The sequence below is a fragment of the Dendronephthya gigantea genome, unplaced genomic scaffold, assembly GCF_004324835.1.
Source record: "Dendronephthya gigantea isolate DGI-Jeju-01 unplaced genomic scaffold, DenGig_1.0 000048F, whole genome shotgun sequence".
NCBI lineage: Eukaryota > Metazoa > Cnidaria > Anthozoa > Malacalcyonacea > Nephtheidae > Dendronephthya > Dendronephthya gigantea.
This window is the reverse complement of record NW_021163058.1, coordinates 60,269-78,534: the sequence shown is the minus strand read 5'-3', so window position 1 is coordinate 78,534 and position 18,266 is coordinate 60,269. Positions and strand designations below refer to the sequence as shown.

The 18,266-nt window shown below is 35.4% G+C and overlaps 3 protein-coding genes across 4 annotated transcripts; 1 reads left to right on the top strand and 2 right to left on the bottom strand.

Moving 5' to 3' along the window:
* Positions 1-249: 249 nt before the first annotated feature.
* LOC114528210 (intracellular protein transport protein USO1-like) lies at positions 250-7,848 on the bottom strand. 2 transcript variants are annotated; one of them, XM_028549826.1, is made up of 14 exons: positions 7,749-7,848; positions 7,518-7,631; positions 6,981-7,072; positions 6,754-6,836; positions 6,412-6,488; positions 6,072-6,255; positions 5,732-5,865; positions 5,400-5,523; positions 4,959-5,076; positions 4,701-4,794; positions 4,412-4,631; positions 3,601-4,048; positions 2,289-3,505; positions 250-1,954 (listed from the first exon to the last, which is right to left on the bottom strand). In XM_028549826.1, exons 2-14 carry the CDS (start codon positions 7,563-7,565, stop codon positions 414-416), a joined length of 4,380 nt encoding a protein of 1,459 aa, XP_028405627.1. In that variant the 5' UTR covers positions 7,566-7,631; positions 7,749-7,848; the 3' UTR covers positions 250-413. The 2 variants fall into 2 exon arrangements, with proteins under 2 accessions (XP_028405627.1, XP_028405628.1); XM_028549827.1 differs by having other exon boundaries at positions 7,518-7,848.
* Positions 7,849-7,966: 118 nt separating this feature from the next.
* On the top strand, positions 7,967-9,995 carry LOC114528212 (ragulator complex protein LAMTOR1-like). The gene is made up of 6 exons (XM_028549828.1): positions 7,967-8,122; positions 8,526-8,605; positions 8,683-8,766; positions 8,853-8,930; positions 9,054-9,174; positions 9,525-9,995. Exons 1-6 carry the CDS (start codon positions 8,084-8,086, stop codon positions 9,615-9,617), a joined length of 495 nt encoding a protein of 164 aa, XP_028405629.1. The 5' UTR covers positions 7,967-8,083; the 3' UTR covers positions 9,618-9,995.
* Positions 9,996-11,422: 1,427 nt separating this feature from the next.
* On the bottom strand, positions 11,423-17,721 carry LOC114528196 (alkaline ceramidase 3-like). Its single transcript, XM_028549810.1, has 13 exons — positions 17,275-17,721; positions 15,693-15,803; positions 14,628-14,680; positions 14,011-14,063; positions 13,783-13,864; positions 13,435-13,470; positions 13,233-13,288; positions 13,105-13,149; positions 12,969-13,025; positions 12,754-12,858; positions 12,586-12,634; positions 12,403-12,468; positions 11,423-12,110 (listed from the first exon to the last, which is right to left on the bottom strand). The coding sequence occupies exons 1-13, from the start codon at positions 17,390-17,392 to the stop codon at positions 12,003-12,005; spliced, it is 939 nt and encodes a 312-aa protein (XP_028405611.1). The 5' UTR covers positions 17,393-17,721; the 3' UTR covers positions 11,423-12,002.
* Positions 17,722-18,266: the final 545 nt, after the last annotated feature.

The window sequence follows — 18,266 nt, the reverse complement described above, 5'->3', positions numbered from 1 at the left end:
TCACTGTTCGTGTTTGCACGCTATTATACCCACCAATGAACCGAAACGGTTTAACGATACCAGTTTAGGAATTGACAATATTCACGAACTGATTAGTGATGTTTAAATATTTCTTTTCCTTTGACCGAATTTATATCAGCAACGGGGAAGTCATTTTGAACGGAAAGGCCGTCTGTAAAACCGTCTGCATATGAACAGGGATCAGGTTAAAAAAGGTCTGAGAATACAACAAAGTCAAAGACACGGATATGATCAAAAACATGAAATATTTAATTCACGATTAAGAGGTAGTAATATATATTAGCTACGTAACGGGTAGAAAAAGTGCGAAGTTCGAATGTAAAATAAAACATAAAATACAGATATTTACATATTTATTAAGTGGATACAGTATAACTGAGATATTTCCATCACTAAACGGCCAGGTTGGTGCGCTTTGTCCGCAGTGCTTTCTTGTCTTCTTTCCCGGAGCTCTGTTTTCGATGTAGGGAAAATTTCTTTGAAGTTTGTGAAGGCTTCATCTTGCTTTTACCTTTCACGTTTTCTTTTTTCTCAGCTGCTAAGGACCGCGGCATCCGTAAAGACATGCGTGATTTTTTCGCCGGAGTTATGTCCACTTTGAACGCAATACTCTCGCGTCGATTATTTTTATCAACGTTTTCAACATCGTTTATTTTCTGCTCTGGGAAAGATGTCGAGTGCCGTAAAGCCTTATTCTTGTCACCATTGTCATTTAAAATGCGTTTGGCGACCATTTTCTCAGTCAAAATGTTGCTAAACCCATTTTCTGATTTTGATCTCGGCAAACAACGACTAGTATCAAGGGTCGTAGTGAATAAACTACTGTCACTGATGTTATCCCTCAACCGTTTTCGTGATAAAGTTGTTGAACATCCTCCTAATCTCAAGTCTTCTTCTTCGACTTCTTCCTTTGAACGTACTTGTGTTTCAACGGGGTAAGATGAACGTAGATGTGGTGCACAAATTGAATTCCGTTCTTTCAACTCCAAAATGCGATCCCACTCATAGTGATAATCATCGGGTTCATATGCGACTGTGTTAGAAAACTGACCCACCACGAAAGATTCTGTGCCGACCGTGGAACATCTCTTGTTGTTTATTTCATGTTTCCGAGAATTCTTTTGTGAGTAAACAGCACTCCGACGTCGCAATCTTTTAAGAACTTCTTCTTGTTTGCATATCACGTTGTTTTGTACGTTTCCATCGTTTGTATTGACATGCCCGTCCTCGTTCTCCGTCATGAGAGAGCCTTCAGAAATTAAGGAGTCATCGGCAATGGAAAAATCTTTCGTAACATTAGCGTTTTCGTCAGCAGTTGAAGTAATTTCTTCAGGAACTGGGGCCATTTTGTGGATATTTGCCAGAATTTCCATACTCCTGTTGACAGCGTTTTTCTGTGTCATCTGCTCATCTTTCCTCTCTACCGTCTGTCGTAACTGTCTATCAGCATGCGATAATTGTGCTTCAAGTGATCGAACCTCTACTGCCAAACGTTTACTGATGAATTCTTCCTCAGACAACTTTTTCTCAAGATCCACAACCTGTGCTTCCACTTGGGGTATATAATTTGTTAATTTTATATTCTTCTCCTGTATTTTCCTCATCTTATCTTGGACTGACAACATTTCTAGTTCATGCTCCACGTTATTATTGTTCAACTTGTCCATGGCTGCTTCACTAGCTGCCAGATTTTTCTTCAACTCTTCAACTTTAGCTATTTCATTGAGACAATCTTCACTGCTTTTCTTCTGCAAATCTTTCAAAGTCAGATTTTCTTTTTCCAACGAAATTATTTTATCTTCAAGTGTTTTCACTTCGTCAATCGAGGGAACTTCATCTACTCCGATCGTTTCTTCTTCCCCAATCGAGTTCATGTTTCCGCTTGTTTTCTTTTGGTTTTTCTCGCATTCGTGAGCAATCGCGACCAAACACTCTAAAATTGAGATGTAAAATAATTTATGTCAATCACTAAGAATAAAACTGGCCAAATAAATGCAACAATATACAATGGCGCCTTTGAATAACTCTTTAATTGTTGAAGGGATAACGTCTGCCAAGAATATGAAAGAAACTCAACGTTTCCCTTTGAAAGACATCGCGCTATCTCTCGTGCATGCCAACATGTGTAAGTAAGGTCAAAACGTTTCTTTAAGTTAATAAGTTAATATGCCACATTTGTTGTAACTGGCAGTCTGAGCTTTTTTAACGATTACGAGATGGATTTACTCTCAATGAATGCATGCAGTTAAAATAAAACAACCACTCACCCTTATTTTTAGCAATGTCACCTTCGTGAGTCAGAGCCAGAGGAATCTGTTTGTCCTGTTCACTAGCAACTTTATCTATCTCACCAAGTTTTGACATCAACAAATCATGATCCCCTGTTTCTATCGTAGAATTGTCAACGGCGTTTGAGTTGCTACCTGGGTTAAATTCTATTTTGTCTAAGATTGCTTCCTTTTTACTTTGTGATGATTTCATATATTTTGGTATTGCCTTTTCTTCTGCAAACCTTTCCTTCCTGGATTCATTTATATCTTGACATAGAGCTTGAAATTCACACGCGGGAGTTCTTGTTTGTTTTATTGTCTCCTTCAATTTTATATTCTCTTCTTCCATTAACAGTTTTTCTCCTTTTAAAATCCCCAAATCACTTTGAAGACATTCATAGTTTTCAGAATGTACTTTGAGTTTAGCAATTTCATCTTTTAGTGTTGAATTGCTCTCTTGAAGAGTCCGTTTATCTTTGCTGACAACAGCTAACATTTTTTGAAGATTTTCGCATTCGCCGGAGAGAAATTCCGAACCTTTTGTCATTTCTGCGTTTTCTTTGGTCAGCAGCAGCAGCTCATTTTTCAAAACGTCAGAACGACTTTGAAGAGCTCTGTACTCTTTCAAATCAACCTCAATTTCAGCAACTTGACTTTCAAGAGAAGAATTAATTTCTCGGAGGGAATGCTTTTCTTCATTAGCAATACGCAAAGCATTACGTAATTCGGTTATCTCTTCAGTCGAATTGTCAACTTGTGCTGTCTCGTTTTCAACTACAATATCGTTTTGATTTTGTGGTTTTTTGTTTGCATCTGCAAACATCTTATGTTCTAGTTCATAAGTGGGATCTTTGATATCACTGTTGTTCTTCTTTACAGATTCTATTTCTTCATTAGCCAAACGGAGTGAACTTTCCAACGCCTGAACACTGGATTTAAGAGATTCTAGCTCCCTCACGTTATCTTTCAACGACAAGTTTTCCTTCAGTAACGCATCATTATTTGCCGCAAGTATTGAGGAAGAATTTTGAACTTGCTTCAACTCCAAAACTGAACTTTCCTTCTCTTCCAATTTCTTTTGCAGTAACGAATTTTCATCCATCAACGTATTCTTTTGTGTACAAAAATCCTTTATTGTCGTCTGCATTTCTTCTTTACCACTTAATGCTTCGAGCAGAACCTGCTTTGTTTCATTCAGATCGTGAACCAAGCATCTGTAAAGCAAAGCACCACATTGTGAGCATTGCGAAGTTAATGATGATGAAAATAAGCAATGCAATTTTTGTGACATCTATCCCAATTACTTTACCTTGTCTGTTCCTGAAGGTCATCGTTCTTCTTTTGAAGTTGAACAACTTCCAAATCTCGATTTGCTTTTGCATTCTTTAAGGCATCTTGAAGGCAATCCTTTTCCTCAAGTATTTTATCGAAGCTGCTCTTGCTTTCATTTCCAAGAGAAATAAAGTCAGATTGTAAACGTTCATATTTACACAATGTGTCAGTCAATTTGCTTTCAGAAAGAGCCAAGGAAGATTGGAGCACTTTCTTGTTTTCTTCTTCTCGACTTAAATCTATTTGCAACTGTTTCACGTTTTGATTAAGTTCACAATTTTGCAGCTGAGTTTGGTCTATCGTGGCTTGTAACACTGCTTCTTTATCTCGGAAACATTGTTTCAGATCTGCTTCTCTTGCAATCTGTCGAAGGACATCCTGATCACTTTTTAAACACAATTTGTCTCTTGAAGAGGTTGAGTCCGCTAAAATATAATAAGATTACCGCAGTCAATCTAAGATAGGCAGAAAAACCGTATCTTTACAATTACTCCAGCCGGGAGGGGAGGGGGAGCGAAACGAACAAGCGAAGTCAATATTCGTTTCAAAGCCAGTCGGCAGTTATTGTTTTTGCACTTCCAAAAAATTACTGAGGGTCGAAAAACTGTCGTATTAGGACCTTGCTCAGATGTGAAGTTTTTGCTCAACATCTGGAGATATAAGGGGATATGACTTGGGAGACCACGATTGATTAAATATCGAATAAAAAGTCGAATAAAAGTCAAATATAAAGTCTAAGTTTAAATAGTACACTGTACTGCATTTAAATAACACCATCTCAAAAATACCTAAATCTTGCTCTATCTTCTTGATCTTTCTTACAAAAAGATTTTCCTGTTCAGAAAGTTGCTTTTTCATCGTTTCTTCAACAGCGAAGGCTTTACGAAGTTCATTTCTCAACTGATCACACACTTTATTTGAATCATCCAACAAAATTTGTACACAACGAAGTTCTTCTTGACCTTTATTCTTTACTTCTTTAATGCATTTTTCAAAATCATCTCTTTCCTGGGAGAAATTATAGATACCTGCGTCAGTAATTTAATAGATATGATAGACAATACACATAGTACTTACTGCCTGTTTCTCAACACAAAGGTCAGCGTAATCTTTTTCCAATTTGAGAAATTGTTGTTTGTATTCCTCTAGCTCCTGGATTAATCTTTTTAACCTACAGCCAGGTGTAAAATATGCACGATGCTATCAGAGTTGTACCCATAGAAAAATTAGAGCAGTATAAGCCAGTGTAATAAAAATAAAATACCATGCAGGCAGATTGGTAAAGAGAAAACGACAGCATGCATGGATATAGACTTATAGTCTCCGGCAACTAACCTGTTATTTTCGCGATTCACATTATCCAGTTCAGTTTCAAATCGAGTCAACGATTCAATTTCGTCTTCCAACACAGGAACCTTTGTAACTTCTTGCGACAACGATTGAATTTTCAACTCTATATATTATATATTTATATTGTTGTCGTTGCAATACATAAATTCGGGAGCGTCAAACTTATAACTTAGCATCAAATGTGGTATAACAACTGCCTAAAATGGACAAACACTTCTCGACGTTTCGACCTGAAGGCTTTCGTTAGGAGAGTTAGTATGCATGGGCTCTGTGGTATGGGCGAAGGCTCTCAGGTCGAAACGTCGAGAAGCGTTTTAATTTGCTCAGTAAAGTATAAAAAATTTCAGTAATGAACGCCGAAATTATCGATGTATGCGCCAGGCCGCCAGTCTTGCATATATCAGCATACGTAGTGTATATTTTTACCCTGTTCTTCAATTTGATTTCTTTTCTCTTCAATGTCGTGTTCCAAGTCAGACTGAACGCGTTGCAAGTTATTAATTTTGATTTGAAACTGATTTAGTCTCTTGTACAGTTTAGAAATTGTCACCTGAAATAAAAACACAATAAATAAAAAAGTATTGGCAAGTGTTCTAATTTCCCAAGCTGTTATATTTAATATTTTCAACATTGTACATTGCTGACATTTTTCACATAAAAAGCCCAACAAAAGGACCTTCAAAGCTCAACCCCGCCAAAGTTCGGCCACATTTAAAGCTGAAGTCAGATGATGAACAAAATGAATAAAACATTTCTACCTGACTCTGTCTGCTCTGCATTTGAGGCGAGGCCATCAATGCCTTAATTGGGGAATTATAAAGCGACACTGGCGACATTATGATTGGTGATGATTGATATTCATCACTTGATCCTTGAACATCACGAAATGATTCTGCAAAAGGCAAGATATAGAAATATTAATGGTTTTAACAGACACTTGATCACAAGGTTTTAAATCATTCATAGAAGGAAACACCCTTTGTCCTGCAGGTACTAGTACAGTATATTTGCAGGTCAAGCGGTTTGTTGCAACGACTGCATCTTGCACTCAAAATCCCGCAATGATTGGTCATGCACTGTTTTCTGACTATATATTACCTGATTTACAGAGCATATTAGTAACATCGACTGAATCTATCTTGCCATTATCCAGGCCTTTTAAAACAGCTTCAATTATGAACTTCAGTTGAAACTGTATGTATTCTTCTAAACTTGTGATTTTGTCAACACATTCACTAACATTTTCACCTTGGACAGCACAGCACAGTAAAAGACTTAAAACCTAAAGTAAAGACAAGTTTGTGACACTTTAGATAAATAAGATACAAAAAATTGCCATCTTGATGTCAGAATATCCTTTGTGAAAATCAAACTTGATCACCACAGCTTCCAGACAACTGTGCATGGTAATTTGCAAAAAAGAAAGAGTGAAAAAAACCTTTCCAATTTCCATGGTATTTTGGGATGTGATCTTATTCTGATCAACAAAGCTTGACAGTGATTGATGATAAAAATCTAAAAATGAAAATTAAGACTTGAAAGACATTCTTTAATCATTAATCAATCCAAGCAGTTGGCTATGCTATGCATGGTTATATACTGCATGGAGACTGTAGCTAAAGTAGATTAAAAAATAAAGATCTGTTTTCTACCTCATCTGTGATACAGAGCCTCTTCTATACCTACAAATCTTAGCTGTCTACTGGTGCAAAACTTAATATGCGAATGTTATATATTAATGTGTAAGTTAGGTGTAAGTTAAAAAAGATATCAAACTCACTTTCTAAATATTCTATCACTCTAGAAATCCATTTAGTGTTCTCATCTGCCGAATTTAATCTTTCAACTTTGTAATCTTTGTCACTATAGAAATTCATGTAAATAATGGTTGAAAAAAGAGACAAGTAAATTTATATCATGTTTTTATAGACACTTGCAGCACATGCATATTCTGCAGATGATTCTTCGATTTATGACTAAACAGATTTTGATATCAAATATCCTTACACAAGACAAACAATCTCCATCAACAACTGTGCATTTGATAATTCCTGTAGTGACTTCACTTCTTGAAGTGAACTGCAGCTGATTGTGTTGACCTAAAAATTACAGAATAATTTGAGAATAACAAATAACAAAATAATCGAACTTTTTCTAAATGATATTCAAATCATCAACAAATCATCTAAAAACCGTTTGAGTCATATTAAATCATATAAAATGAGTCATATTTCCTGCGTACGTTCTTGTAAATAAACAATAACGTGGAATGTTATAAACGTTATTCCACACTCCAGAGGATGAATAACTTACTTGAATTGATAGGTAACTTTGCGGGTTATTCTATAGTTGTACTGAATCTCAGGCAATTGACATGCACCTAGTCACCTACTGACCTACCCTCACAGCTAGGGCCTCAGTGAACCTCTGAGATCATACAGCAGATCAAAGATTTGTAAATTCCACATTCCAAAATATTATGTTACCACTACTCCTTACATCAGGTACATGTAAAAGCCTTACTTGGATATTTTAAATACTTACCCATTTCAAAAGAGCTTCCGCTTTTTCCGAATTTATTCTGCTCTCCATGGCGAGGTTGTATTCCAAGTTTTCAAGAATGGTGTCGAATGCTCCAAAAGAACAGGCTAGAGGCAGCTAGATGAATTATAGGTTTGATCTAATGGGATTGCGTTTACGACTACGTGGAATGTGCGCTATATATGAAATAAACTTGACATAATAACAATCAGTATAAACAATATAAAAACTCACCAATGCATGATAAAATCGCACCAACCTTACATTTCCAAATAAAGGTCAAAATTACCGTTGAATCGTTAATATTTTCAAATTTTAGTGCCAAATTGTGCCAAATATCTCAACCGCATAATCAAAATATCACAGGCTCGTATGATATATCGGGACAATGTCGGGACTATTCGGAAACACTCGTTTCAGTGCCGTAAACGTCCGTGATTACTATTAAAGCAGAATGTCAGATGACTGTATCGAAATAAGTCCACCAACTTTACTCAATTTACTGCGTATTTTTCTGTGACACGCGCTATTGTCATTGCCTAAAGAAGTTTATATCTCATTTAAGCAAGATGGGTTGCTGTTTTAGCAACGACGAAGTCAACGGGCAGGTATTATAGTATTGTAGAGATACACAAGATGCTGTGTCAAATTGATTCTTGTTGAAGCAAGAACTACTTTATTCTTTGCTAATCAAGGACACAATTAGACTATTTAATTAAATTATTTAGCTAAATACTTGGTACTATTTAACAATACGACAATAATCAAATATAATATTTTAATCAGAGGATGTCTGAATACTTAAATGACTCAAGCACTCCTGGTTTTATTACCATGCAATATCAAATATAAAATAACCACCTTTAATTCATGGGTTTGTAGCAAGTATACCTCTGAGGTATATATTTCTTAAAACCTAGCATATTTAAGATCATATTTGTGTGCAGCACTTCCCCTCCATACGGTTGCGCAAGCATTGTAAAAAACATTCAAATGATTGACTAATTTTAGACAAATAAGGATAATGAGAGAACACCACTTATAAAGGATGGAACCGGTGCCCCACAAACTACATATCCACAAGCAATAAGGTATTATCTCATGGATTTACAGTTTTTAGATGTAATATAACTAGACAGTGGCCTTTCATGTTTCTTGTGTTTTAAAGTGATGGACCTACAGAAAAGTCAGGATCATTCAACCAATCAGACCAACAGTCCATGCTTAGTAGAATTCTCAATCAAACAGCAAAGTAAGATAATTTGTTTATGAATATAAGGTTTTTAAAAAGTGCACCCATGTTTATGTATTTCATGGTGACGTCCCACCATTTTTCAGCAATGTAATTGATGTGACAACTGTGGAACCTCACAGTTTAGAAAAAGGAGAGTTTATGGAACGAACAAAACAGTACCAGTAAGTCAACTTGCTAGTCTGACAAAATCATCGACTTATTTGACTAATTTTAACTAACTATATATATTTATGTTTATATGCTTTGAAAGAAAAATGTGACGATTGACATTATTTGGTTATTAGGCATTATGATAATACAGGGAGCTCATCGTCCAGAATACCACCAGATAATCTCCCCCCTGGTACAGCAGCTCCTCAGGTTGTTTTAGCTGCGGAACCTGTGTCAAAACAGGACATAAATCTGGTAAGTCACTCATAAATACAAACATATACTAGCATGTCATGCAATCATAATCATTAAAATCATGAACCAGTGGAGAAATTATGTGACAAAGCAAGCATCTTTCACACCATAGTCCTTTGTTGTAATGTGTACTACAGACCTGCACCTCGCTTGAAAATCATACAGAGATTGAAAAAATAAACTTACCATGACATATGCTTGTTTTTGGTATTCATAAAATTATTTAAGGGTTGATAAGCACATGACCACAATGATCCTACAATGATCCCACAATGATCCCACAATCATCCCACAATCATCCCTAACAGCACCCTACCAAACCATTCAAACATTTCCTCAATTTTATTCAGGTTAAGAATTTCTCAGAGCAAAATTCGTCAGCCTTAAGAAATTTCGAAGTTAGTGGTGGAGAACCTTTTGTTGTACAATTCGGAGCGACATAGCAAAGAGATTAATTTTGTTATGATAATTTATGGAGAAACCTTCCATGGACATCGACAAGATGGGATTAATGAACGCGAGAGTACAAAAAAAAACACGATACGGCGTGAAATATACAAAATAGAATTAGGTGAATGACAAATTATTTGACAGTAACTCATTCGTTGATTGAATTTTATAACCTAGCGTAGTTAATAAAATGACTGACCAAGTATAGGAATGAAATAAAATAAAAACATAATTTTCTAACAAATATTTTAAGTGCTGTAGCGTTTATAGGATTGTCCGTTTGAAAAATACTATTTTTTGATTGTCGTTTGTTATCCGACTCAGAAGAATCTATGGCTGGTTTCATTTTAGTTGTAATTGTTGTTGATAAAATAGAATATTGTGTATTACCATCTCATTACGTAATCAATGACTGATTTAAATAAAAAATATCGACAAATTTACAGATATTTTATATCGGTAAAAATGAGTGGTTCACGGCCAGTACGATTAAATGAAAACCAGCCTTAATAAACATAACTAATACATTCAGAAGACAAGCATGTCGAAACAAGCAACTACCTTGCACTTTACGAATCCATCTTTCTTACCCTTATTTTAATAAACCTGGTGAAATGAACCAACCACCAAGTGCAACCCAGTGCAACCTCGTACCCAGGGTTTTCCTAGGGTTGGAAATACCTTGAACTTAGTCTCTTGGTGTTTGGAACGCTATCTCGAATGCATCGGATTCTGGCTGTTTCGTCATAGAAGTTAATCGTATGTAATCATTTGTAGTGATCAGTCCATTAACTGGTTCCGTTATTATTATGGAGTTATGAAGATATGGACCTTCGGCTGTTTCCTGGAGGGTGGGCAGATGGATATCAGAATACTTGTGACTATGGTTGATCTAATACCCGATTGGGTTCATTCTTTTCTGATTAGCCATTCCCTAGAAATTACAAACTCAATTATAGAAAGGCGCGAGGATAGAAAATTAAAAAACCTGTGGCCTGTGGGAATGAATTGTTGGAAATACTAGAATGATGCGGAAAAGCCATGTAAAAAGAATTATATTGTAAAATTGAATATTGTATTGTAATATAATATTGATCTTGTAAAATAGTAAATCCTTCCGTCTTATATTTGACGCTTGTCCGTATTTAGTCGCCTCAGACAATCCCAGAATGCACTTTGATCTTATGGGGAAAGGCTATTCAGATTGTAATTTGCCGTAGCTGCTGCATGCTTCATTATAAAATATACCTACGTAAAGACATACTTCTTTGGCAGAATTCTGATTTCACTTTGATCAATGTCACGGTTCCTACCAGCTTCTTCTGATTGCCTCGTATTGCTCTTTAGCTTGTTTACTTCTTGCTAAAACTCTCAACCCTGCCGTCCATTACACTCAGTCACTGAACAGGACAACAGGTCGTTTATCAATACACCGTACCGATAGTTCAGTTAAGGGTTTTTAAAATGTTAATTTGCTATGAATATAGGCTACTATATATTCTCCTTTATCTCTTTTTATACCATTGGCATTGGTCAGATCCGCTATTTTCGTTTAATTAACACGTCAAAATCTTCATGAGTGGTATGCTGGCAGACTATATGAAGTATTAGTTGTCTAGGTGCACGAATATCAATGAAAGTTATAACTTAAAACCACGTTGAATTGCGCTGAACTTCCTTAGTTGCTGCTCTATTTTTCAGTTAAGACTACAACGACATAATCCCGCTTTTCTCAACAAAACGCGAAGTATTTCGCCATTTGAGTCGGCATTCGAGTCGTTCAAAAAAATCTGGCCTTTCTGCACAATTTATTTACAAAAATAGTTTGTTAACATTGGGTAATATTTTTCTACAATTAGCAAACTTTATATATTGAATATCACACTATTTTCTATAAAATATACCTGAAAATATACATAAGTTATAATACTTGCATGGTCCACTATTATAGTTTAGAAAATCGCAAGTATCACTTTGAGTGTAAATACATGATGTAATCAATATAAAATACATAAATAATTATGTAAAAACCGTAAGTACCGTTGTAAACGAACAGTGTATTGGAAAATATTTAGTGGAAATGATGCTGGAACACAAGTATTTACAACCTAATGACGTAATGTCTAATTTCTATCCTAATTTCTATCATATGTAACCGATATCCTTTAGTTAAAAACCAGGAAAAGAACAAAACTAACACACCAAAAACTCAAAAGAACGAACTAACGATCTATTCATTGACCTAAACCACGTGTTTTGGAAGCATTAGCCTTACAATGGTAACTAACAGTCATGAATGTACATGTTAATGATGTTATCACCATTGTATCGTAATGCACTGACACTATAGCATCTTATACTGACCAAAATGATCAGTATTACAATCTCATGTGATCACAACTGCCATTGCTGACTATGTTATTATTCACACCATATTCAGCATCACAGTTCCTGCGAGTATTAACAGGAATCCAACACCAAAGATCCTTTACAAAGTTTCAAAAACAATAAATGAACGTTTAAATGCATGGCCAGTATGGGGTTCAACGCCTCCTTACTAGGGGTTTTCTACAATTTTTATTAAGTGATAAAAGTTTTCAATGATATTATCACCAAACAACTGCGGCCAATTTGCCATTTCAATTCAGTGTGCGTAATACTTCACTTCGTTTTTAAATTGCATCCTTAATTTCCCCCCCGCTTTAGACAAAATCCAAAATACAAAGTATATTTAACCAATTATGAATTATATCTAGGTAGGGATCTATATATACTTACTCGAAATACACTGGATGAAATACTTCTCGGTTGTTTATCAGTTCCACCGTTTTGACAAGAGCCATTCTAAAATGATATATTGACCCTTGAAATATTAGAATGAAAACACTAATTTGGGCCTTATATTTATCGTGAGAATTACAACAAAGATATTTTCCAGCGCGGCGCAGAATATCTTATTACCTGTTCTGATTTCCGTTTATCCTTCAGACACTTCAACCTCAAGTCAATCCTTAATTAAGTTAGGAAGTTAGTAAGTTAGAGGCTATAAAATCACTCTAGTGTCTCTAGTTTAGTCAAAGAAATTTGTATCATATAACTATATCAGTAATTTATAAAGAAGCTACGAACGTGTACAATATTTGAAAATATCCACCAAAAGCAGCAAGACAATGCCACCATCCATGCAGTTGACCCAGTGCATCGAAAGGCCAAGGTATTAAACCACGAAAATATCTGAAGAATGAAAAATATAGTTGTAGACAGCAAAGAATACTGATCAATTCGGAGCGAACGTAAACATTAGTCTGATCGATGATTTCAAGCAATCCCAATGCAACACGTACCTAACACGTGTACAAAATACGTTGTCGATATTCCATAATATAAAACCAATTCCATAACTGAAATAAAAATCATGTTTAAGAACACTTGCAATTAATCTGAACTAACGGATCATTTTTCATCATGCAGTTTTCCTACCAAAGTAACGCCCAGCTGGAATATTTCTGTGAAACTTTGTGTTTCCTAAAAGCGAAAAATACTTCAATAGAAAAAAATACAATAAACTGGAGGCATTGCAAAATTGAGATGACGGAGGCTGAGATTACCTGGCGGAGCTGACAGTCGATACAATGAGAAATGCAACACTTAATCCATACACCCACTAAATAATAATAAAATTGATTTTAGAAAAAAAATTATTTAGAAGTCAGTTTCAACTACTTTGCTTGTTTGGTTCTGATCAAGCAGGAATTAATAAATGATGCTGAGTTAAACCATGACTTTAGTTAGACATGCGATGGTAAATACCTGGAATATCAAGGGATTAACAAAAACAATATAAATCTAAAAATGAAAGTAGTATATTATATACTTGCATTTTATGAATATGACATTGCAATATCAAAACAAATAATGTGAAATTAAATGAAGCAGTTGTAAATCAGACGCAGATTTTTAACCTTGAGGCAGACGACACTACAAGAGTCAAGTAGCATTAATTCAGTCTCCAAAGGAAACTATTCAATTAATATACTTAAAAATGAACTTTGTACGCTTTTACGACACGCGCATACATGTATTTTGCCCTGCCTCTGATTACAATTTTATTTTGGAGCTGCCAACGAAAGATCTTCTAATGACTATCAACGAACTTACCACAGTCACAATAATACTAAACATCATCAGAAATATTTTTAACCCAAAGTTCTTTTTACGAGGTTCATTGTCACAAGCCAGCCTAGATATCAGTAAAAAATTATTCTTTCATTCAGGCGAGAAAATTGTTACTACCGCTTTCTTCAGTTGGATGGTTATTGCATGAATATATTGTAAAATTATCAATTGATTTAAAAGCTCGACAATTATTATTCTCTGGGTACTTACACACAATAAAGCATAATATTGGTACAATAAATCATTGGTAGTTCATCCAGCAACTATAAGAGAAATTATACTGTCTAAAATGAGTGCTTTACGAGATTAATAAGGCCTCGAAAAGGTATATTATATTGTAATGCGTCAACCCACATATTCACGTCAATCATGAATACTGCAACGTTCACCGACACGAACAAATTCGAACACGTCCTAAGTTCGTCCTAATTTCATTGCTTACAGCTGGCATGAAAGTGATGAAACAGATACAGAAAGCAAACGCCGTATCCAATGATTTTATGATAAGAGCTTACTGTATCTCAGTTATCTACAGACAATCGCCACTTGCCACTTTATCTGACGATCTGACGGAGCTTCCCGTCAACTTAGGCTTAGCCAATCTCATAGGCCTGTATATATCAGTATTAGCCAAAAACGCTTTGTAAATAAGAGAGCCATGTTGGCTTCTCGTGACAGGACCCCCAAAAACATGAGATACATAATTGATGTTGACTCGTTTTTTAAATAGAGGGGGTAAGATTAGAATTAAGTTTCAGCCGCCTCATTCTCTGTCCGCAGTATATTGATCACACGCGGTAATACTCTAGTTAAAATATCGTAGTTACCTGCATCTTGTATTGCAATGTAGCATGAAACAGAGTTGAACCAATCCCTATACCTGCAAATACAAGAAATGCGACAACTATTAGTTGATGTTAATCATCTTAATCATCTTGCTATTTCTCATGTCACTCTCCGCGTCGAGATGTCGATCAAAGAAATCCTTTCGACCTTTTTCGAAAAAAATTTTCTTAAAAACCTAATTGTGAATCGCCAGTGAATGAAAATTTTTCATATTTTTAAATTTGTTAGATTAATTAAATATTAAATTTGTAGAAGTTGATGATAAAGAGTAGTGCCAACCCCAGAACTAGACCCGAAGGAAGTCGTAAACTCCTAAAATCTATGATTTGAAGTTTTGCATAAAGCATGTAGCATTAGTGATTAGATGCGTAGTTTCTGCAATTTCTTATGACGGCTTTAAATGAAGCTGATTTCATGGCTTTTGACGATATGAAAGAACCTGCAATGCGAGAGCTGTTTTTTAACGTAAAACAAGAAATGGGAATATTAATGATGAACATTAGAGTCTCTCAGTCTCAGCACAAGCGCCGAAAGTTTGCGTGGTTTGTTAAAACTCGCAGTATAGAAATTTACAGTTAAGGCAATTGACGTTTTGTGGAGGGGAACAAAGAAAACGTCGATTGAGAGAATTGTCATTGTCAGATACTGACGTCTGTAACGATATAACAATATTGATATCGGCTCTGGTAACTTCATACACATCAGTTTCGTGTTTGCCTTGAGCTATTTTCACCAATTGCACATGATTGTTGCTGTTTGAACACTACCAGCAACTTCAAATCTTTGTTTTTGCAATTGCTTTTGAAATGAAATCAATTCCCCTAAAAGAGTCTTTGTGAAAGTAGCCACATTCCAGGGAAATCACGCGACGTGATTTTGCTATCATATGACTCACAACCATAAATTTCTAAGTGGCTAAAAAACTTGTTAATAGTATTATCTCAATAAAAAAATATTTATTCATTGCAAGTGCTAAGTGTAAAATTCTTTTTCACCATAAGTCCTATCTAATCTCTTGGTTCAAGCAACCCTGAACATTCTCTTACCCATGAATGAGAGAAATGATAAGAGAAATCTTGTATCATATCCAAGTTGATAACATCTCAGCATTGCAAGCAACGGAGGAACCACCATGAAGTAATTTGTGATTGTATTCCCTAGTTTAATAAATTGTAGTAATTACTTTCACAGTATTGACCGGTTTTAGCTTACAAATATTAAATTGTTATCATGAGGAGAAAACCTAACACCGCAAAATCTCGCCCAATTAGGATGCCTAGGTATTACTATCAGTTGTGTATGGCCAAGGGAAACTATAGTGAGGATGCAGCCATGTAATGTTAACAGTCTATGCAGATAAATATATGAATATGTCCACCACACTTATCCATGCTGGTGACACCACTGCACACAGAGGAACATAAACCACCTAAAGTCTTCTCAGATTAAAGAAATGAAATGATGTCCGAAAGTGCAGATGGCATCTTTAAGCCTGCATGCCACATTTCAAATCCTTCCTGGGGAAGATGTGTATTAATTAGTCATTTCTCTTTGTTTATTACAAGTGTGTTCTGTTGGCAGATGACTTTATTGAAATGAAATTAACAGTTTCAACCTGTTTCTTGTTTTAAATCATAATCATTTTCAAGATGTCTTTTTTATTTGGAATTTGCTTCCTCCCTACTTGGAATTTGCTTCCTCCCTACTTGGAATTTGTTTCTTTTGTGTAACCAAAATTCTTTAAAAGATGACTTTTGAAAATTGTTCGAAAATTTTGAAAATTAATAATATCACAAGTGGAGATTCATGTGCACCACCTTATATATTGAAGAAATTATTATGTGTGACATGTATGTTGATTTCATATTTAACATTCTTTATCAATAAAACCTTTATAATTGTTGCAATGAGATCTGAAAGCAGCATGTTGTCATCTAACAGGCCAATATTTCAAAAGCCTTTTGTATATAAATAGCATACCGCCTGCATACGAGTTCAAGCACATGACAATAATTTTGCATAAATGACAACTAACAAGTTATGTTCGCTATTGGTTTAATCTTGTTGTTGTATGTACAGTAAAGAATATATAATTCACGTAAAAAATTACATTAACTACATTCAAGTTTGAAATTTAATTTTGTATGATAAAAATCGATGATTAATAAAGTTGTCTGAAAATGAATGTCCGAATCGAATATTAAACAGTGTCCGAAAAGGAATAGAATAAAACTGCTGAGTGTTCTGATCTATAATTTCTGGGAGAAGTGTTCAAGTAGTGCAAGAAGTTTAATATTAACCTGTAAAAGGATACAATTTTTCCAAATAATTTAGAACTCATATGAACGATTTTGAAATTTGAACTAACTACCTGCAATTAGAAGACTAGCTAAGTTGTAATTGTGACATTAAATATTTTACGATATCGTGTTGCGAACACAAATGAGCGCTTTGGTTAATACTTTTATGTACTGTAATCAAACTATAAGCGAGAATTGGCTTTGAAAGAACATGAGCTATATTCATAATTGAAATCAATACCCAAAATATACACAAAACTAGTCAATTTACATACACGCGTGTTGTAGTATTAAAAATGTAAACATATTAACGGAATGTGAAACTTACAAAATTCTGCAACATATTCCGTAACTAAATAGTTTTCTTCACACCAATCCAAAGTTGATGTCGGTATTCCCCAAACTCCGACATGATCAACTGATGGATCTCTATACAAGGCAGGCATGTGCACGTATCACTGTTAGATCGTCCTTGTTCAAGTGAGAAGTAAACAATGAATATATCGACGACACGACTTGCAAATTATATGTCATCTTCGACATGCCACATGGTCTTTGACGCGTGACCTGTTGATTGGCAACCGTAATTTTTATCACGGAGGTACGACAAAAGCGAAATGCTGAGGAAAATTCGTGTTGTTTCGCTTCTCTTGATGTAACGGACATATCTTCCCTAATATCTGCTCCAAAAAATGGGAAAAGATCTTACTATAACGCCCCCCCCCCCCCCGATGCTTGCTGACAAAACACACAAAACACAGCCTGCAAACGCCCACAATTACAGTATGATCTTGAAGAGTAGAATGCTACATTATTTTCAAAGGACGATATGACCAATAGTATTTTACAGTATAATTGTAGTGAAAATTCCAGTTTAGTGATCTCATTCCGCAATTAAAGGTTTCTTTCATGACTGAGTGAATAGTGATGCATACAAAAAAAGCTTTGTGCAGTGTGCACAACCTGTAAATTCCATCGCCCTGGAAACCAGGTTGAGAGGTGGAATATGTGTAAACCAGCGAAGGAAAAACAATCTCGTATGTCAGAAAGACAGAAGTTGGTCAACCTGAAACTCGACTCTTCTGCAAAATCTACAATTTTGACAAGAGGCTCGTGACTTTCGTGTGCTGCTACCTCTTCCGTATGAAGGGTGATCACCGCCAAAATTAGCTTACACAATTTGCAACCACTTACATGCCATTCGGCATTGCTCACGTGGTACTCGGATTGTCTTGAATGACATTCGGCACTGCGTAGCTAACATTCGGATTGGCTTAAATGACATTCGGCACCACTTACGTGATATTCGAATTGGCTTTA

Bases quoted from the DNA above. Each gene is read 5' to 3' on its own strand.
- LOC114528196 (XM_028549810.1), bottom strand. From the start codon at position 17,392: ATGCCTGCCTTGTATAGAGATCCATCAGTTGATCATGTCGGAGTTTGG. The intron at 15,804-17,274 runs GTAAGTTTCACA...TTATTAAACTAG, and splicing joins GGAATATGTTGCAGAATTTT to GGAATACAATCACAAATTAC. The intron at 13,150-13,232 runs GTAATCTCAGCC...TTTCGCTTTTAG, and splicing joins TCGACTGTCAGCTCCGCCAG to GAAACACAAAGTTTCACAGA.
- LOC114528212 (XM_028549828.1), top strand. From the start codon at position 8,084: ATGGGTTGCTGTTTTAGCAACGACGAAGTCAACGGGCAG. The intron at 8,123-8,525 runs GTATTATAGTAT...GACTAATTTTAG, and splicing joins ACGACGAAGTCAACGGGCAG to ACAAATAAGGATAATGAGAG. The intron at 8,606-8,682 runs GTATTATCTCAT...TGTGTTTTAAAG, and splicing joins ACATATCCACAAGCAATAAG to TGATGGACCTACAGAAAAGT.
- LOC114528210 (XM_028549827.1), bottom strand. From the start codon at position 7,565: ATGGAGAGCAGAATAAATTCGGAAAAAGCGGAAGCTCTTTTGAAATGG. The intron at 6,489-6,753 runs GTGAGTTTGATA...TTTCATTTTTAG, and splicing joins AGTGATAGAATATTTAGAAA to ATTTTTATCATCAATCACTG. The intron at 3,506-3,600 runs GTAAAGTAATTG...TTTGCTTTACAG, and splicing joins GACCTTCAGGAACAGACAAG to ATGCTTGGTTCACGATCTGA.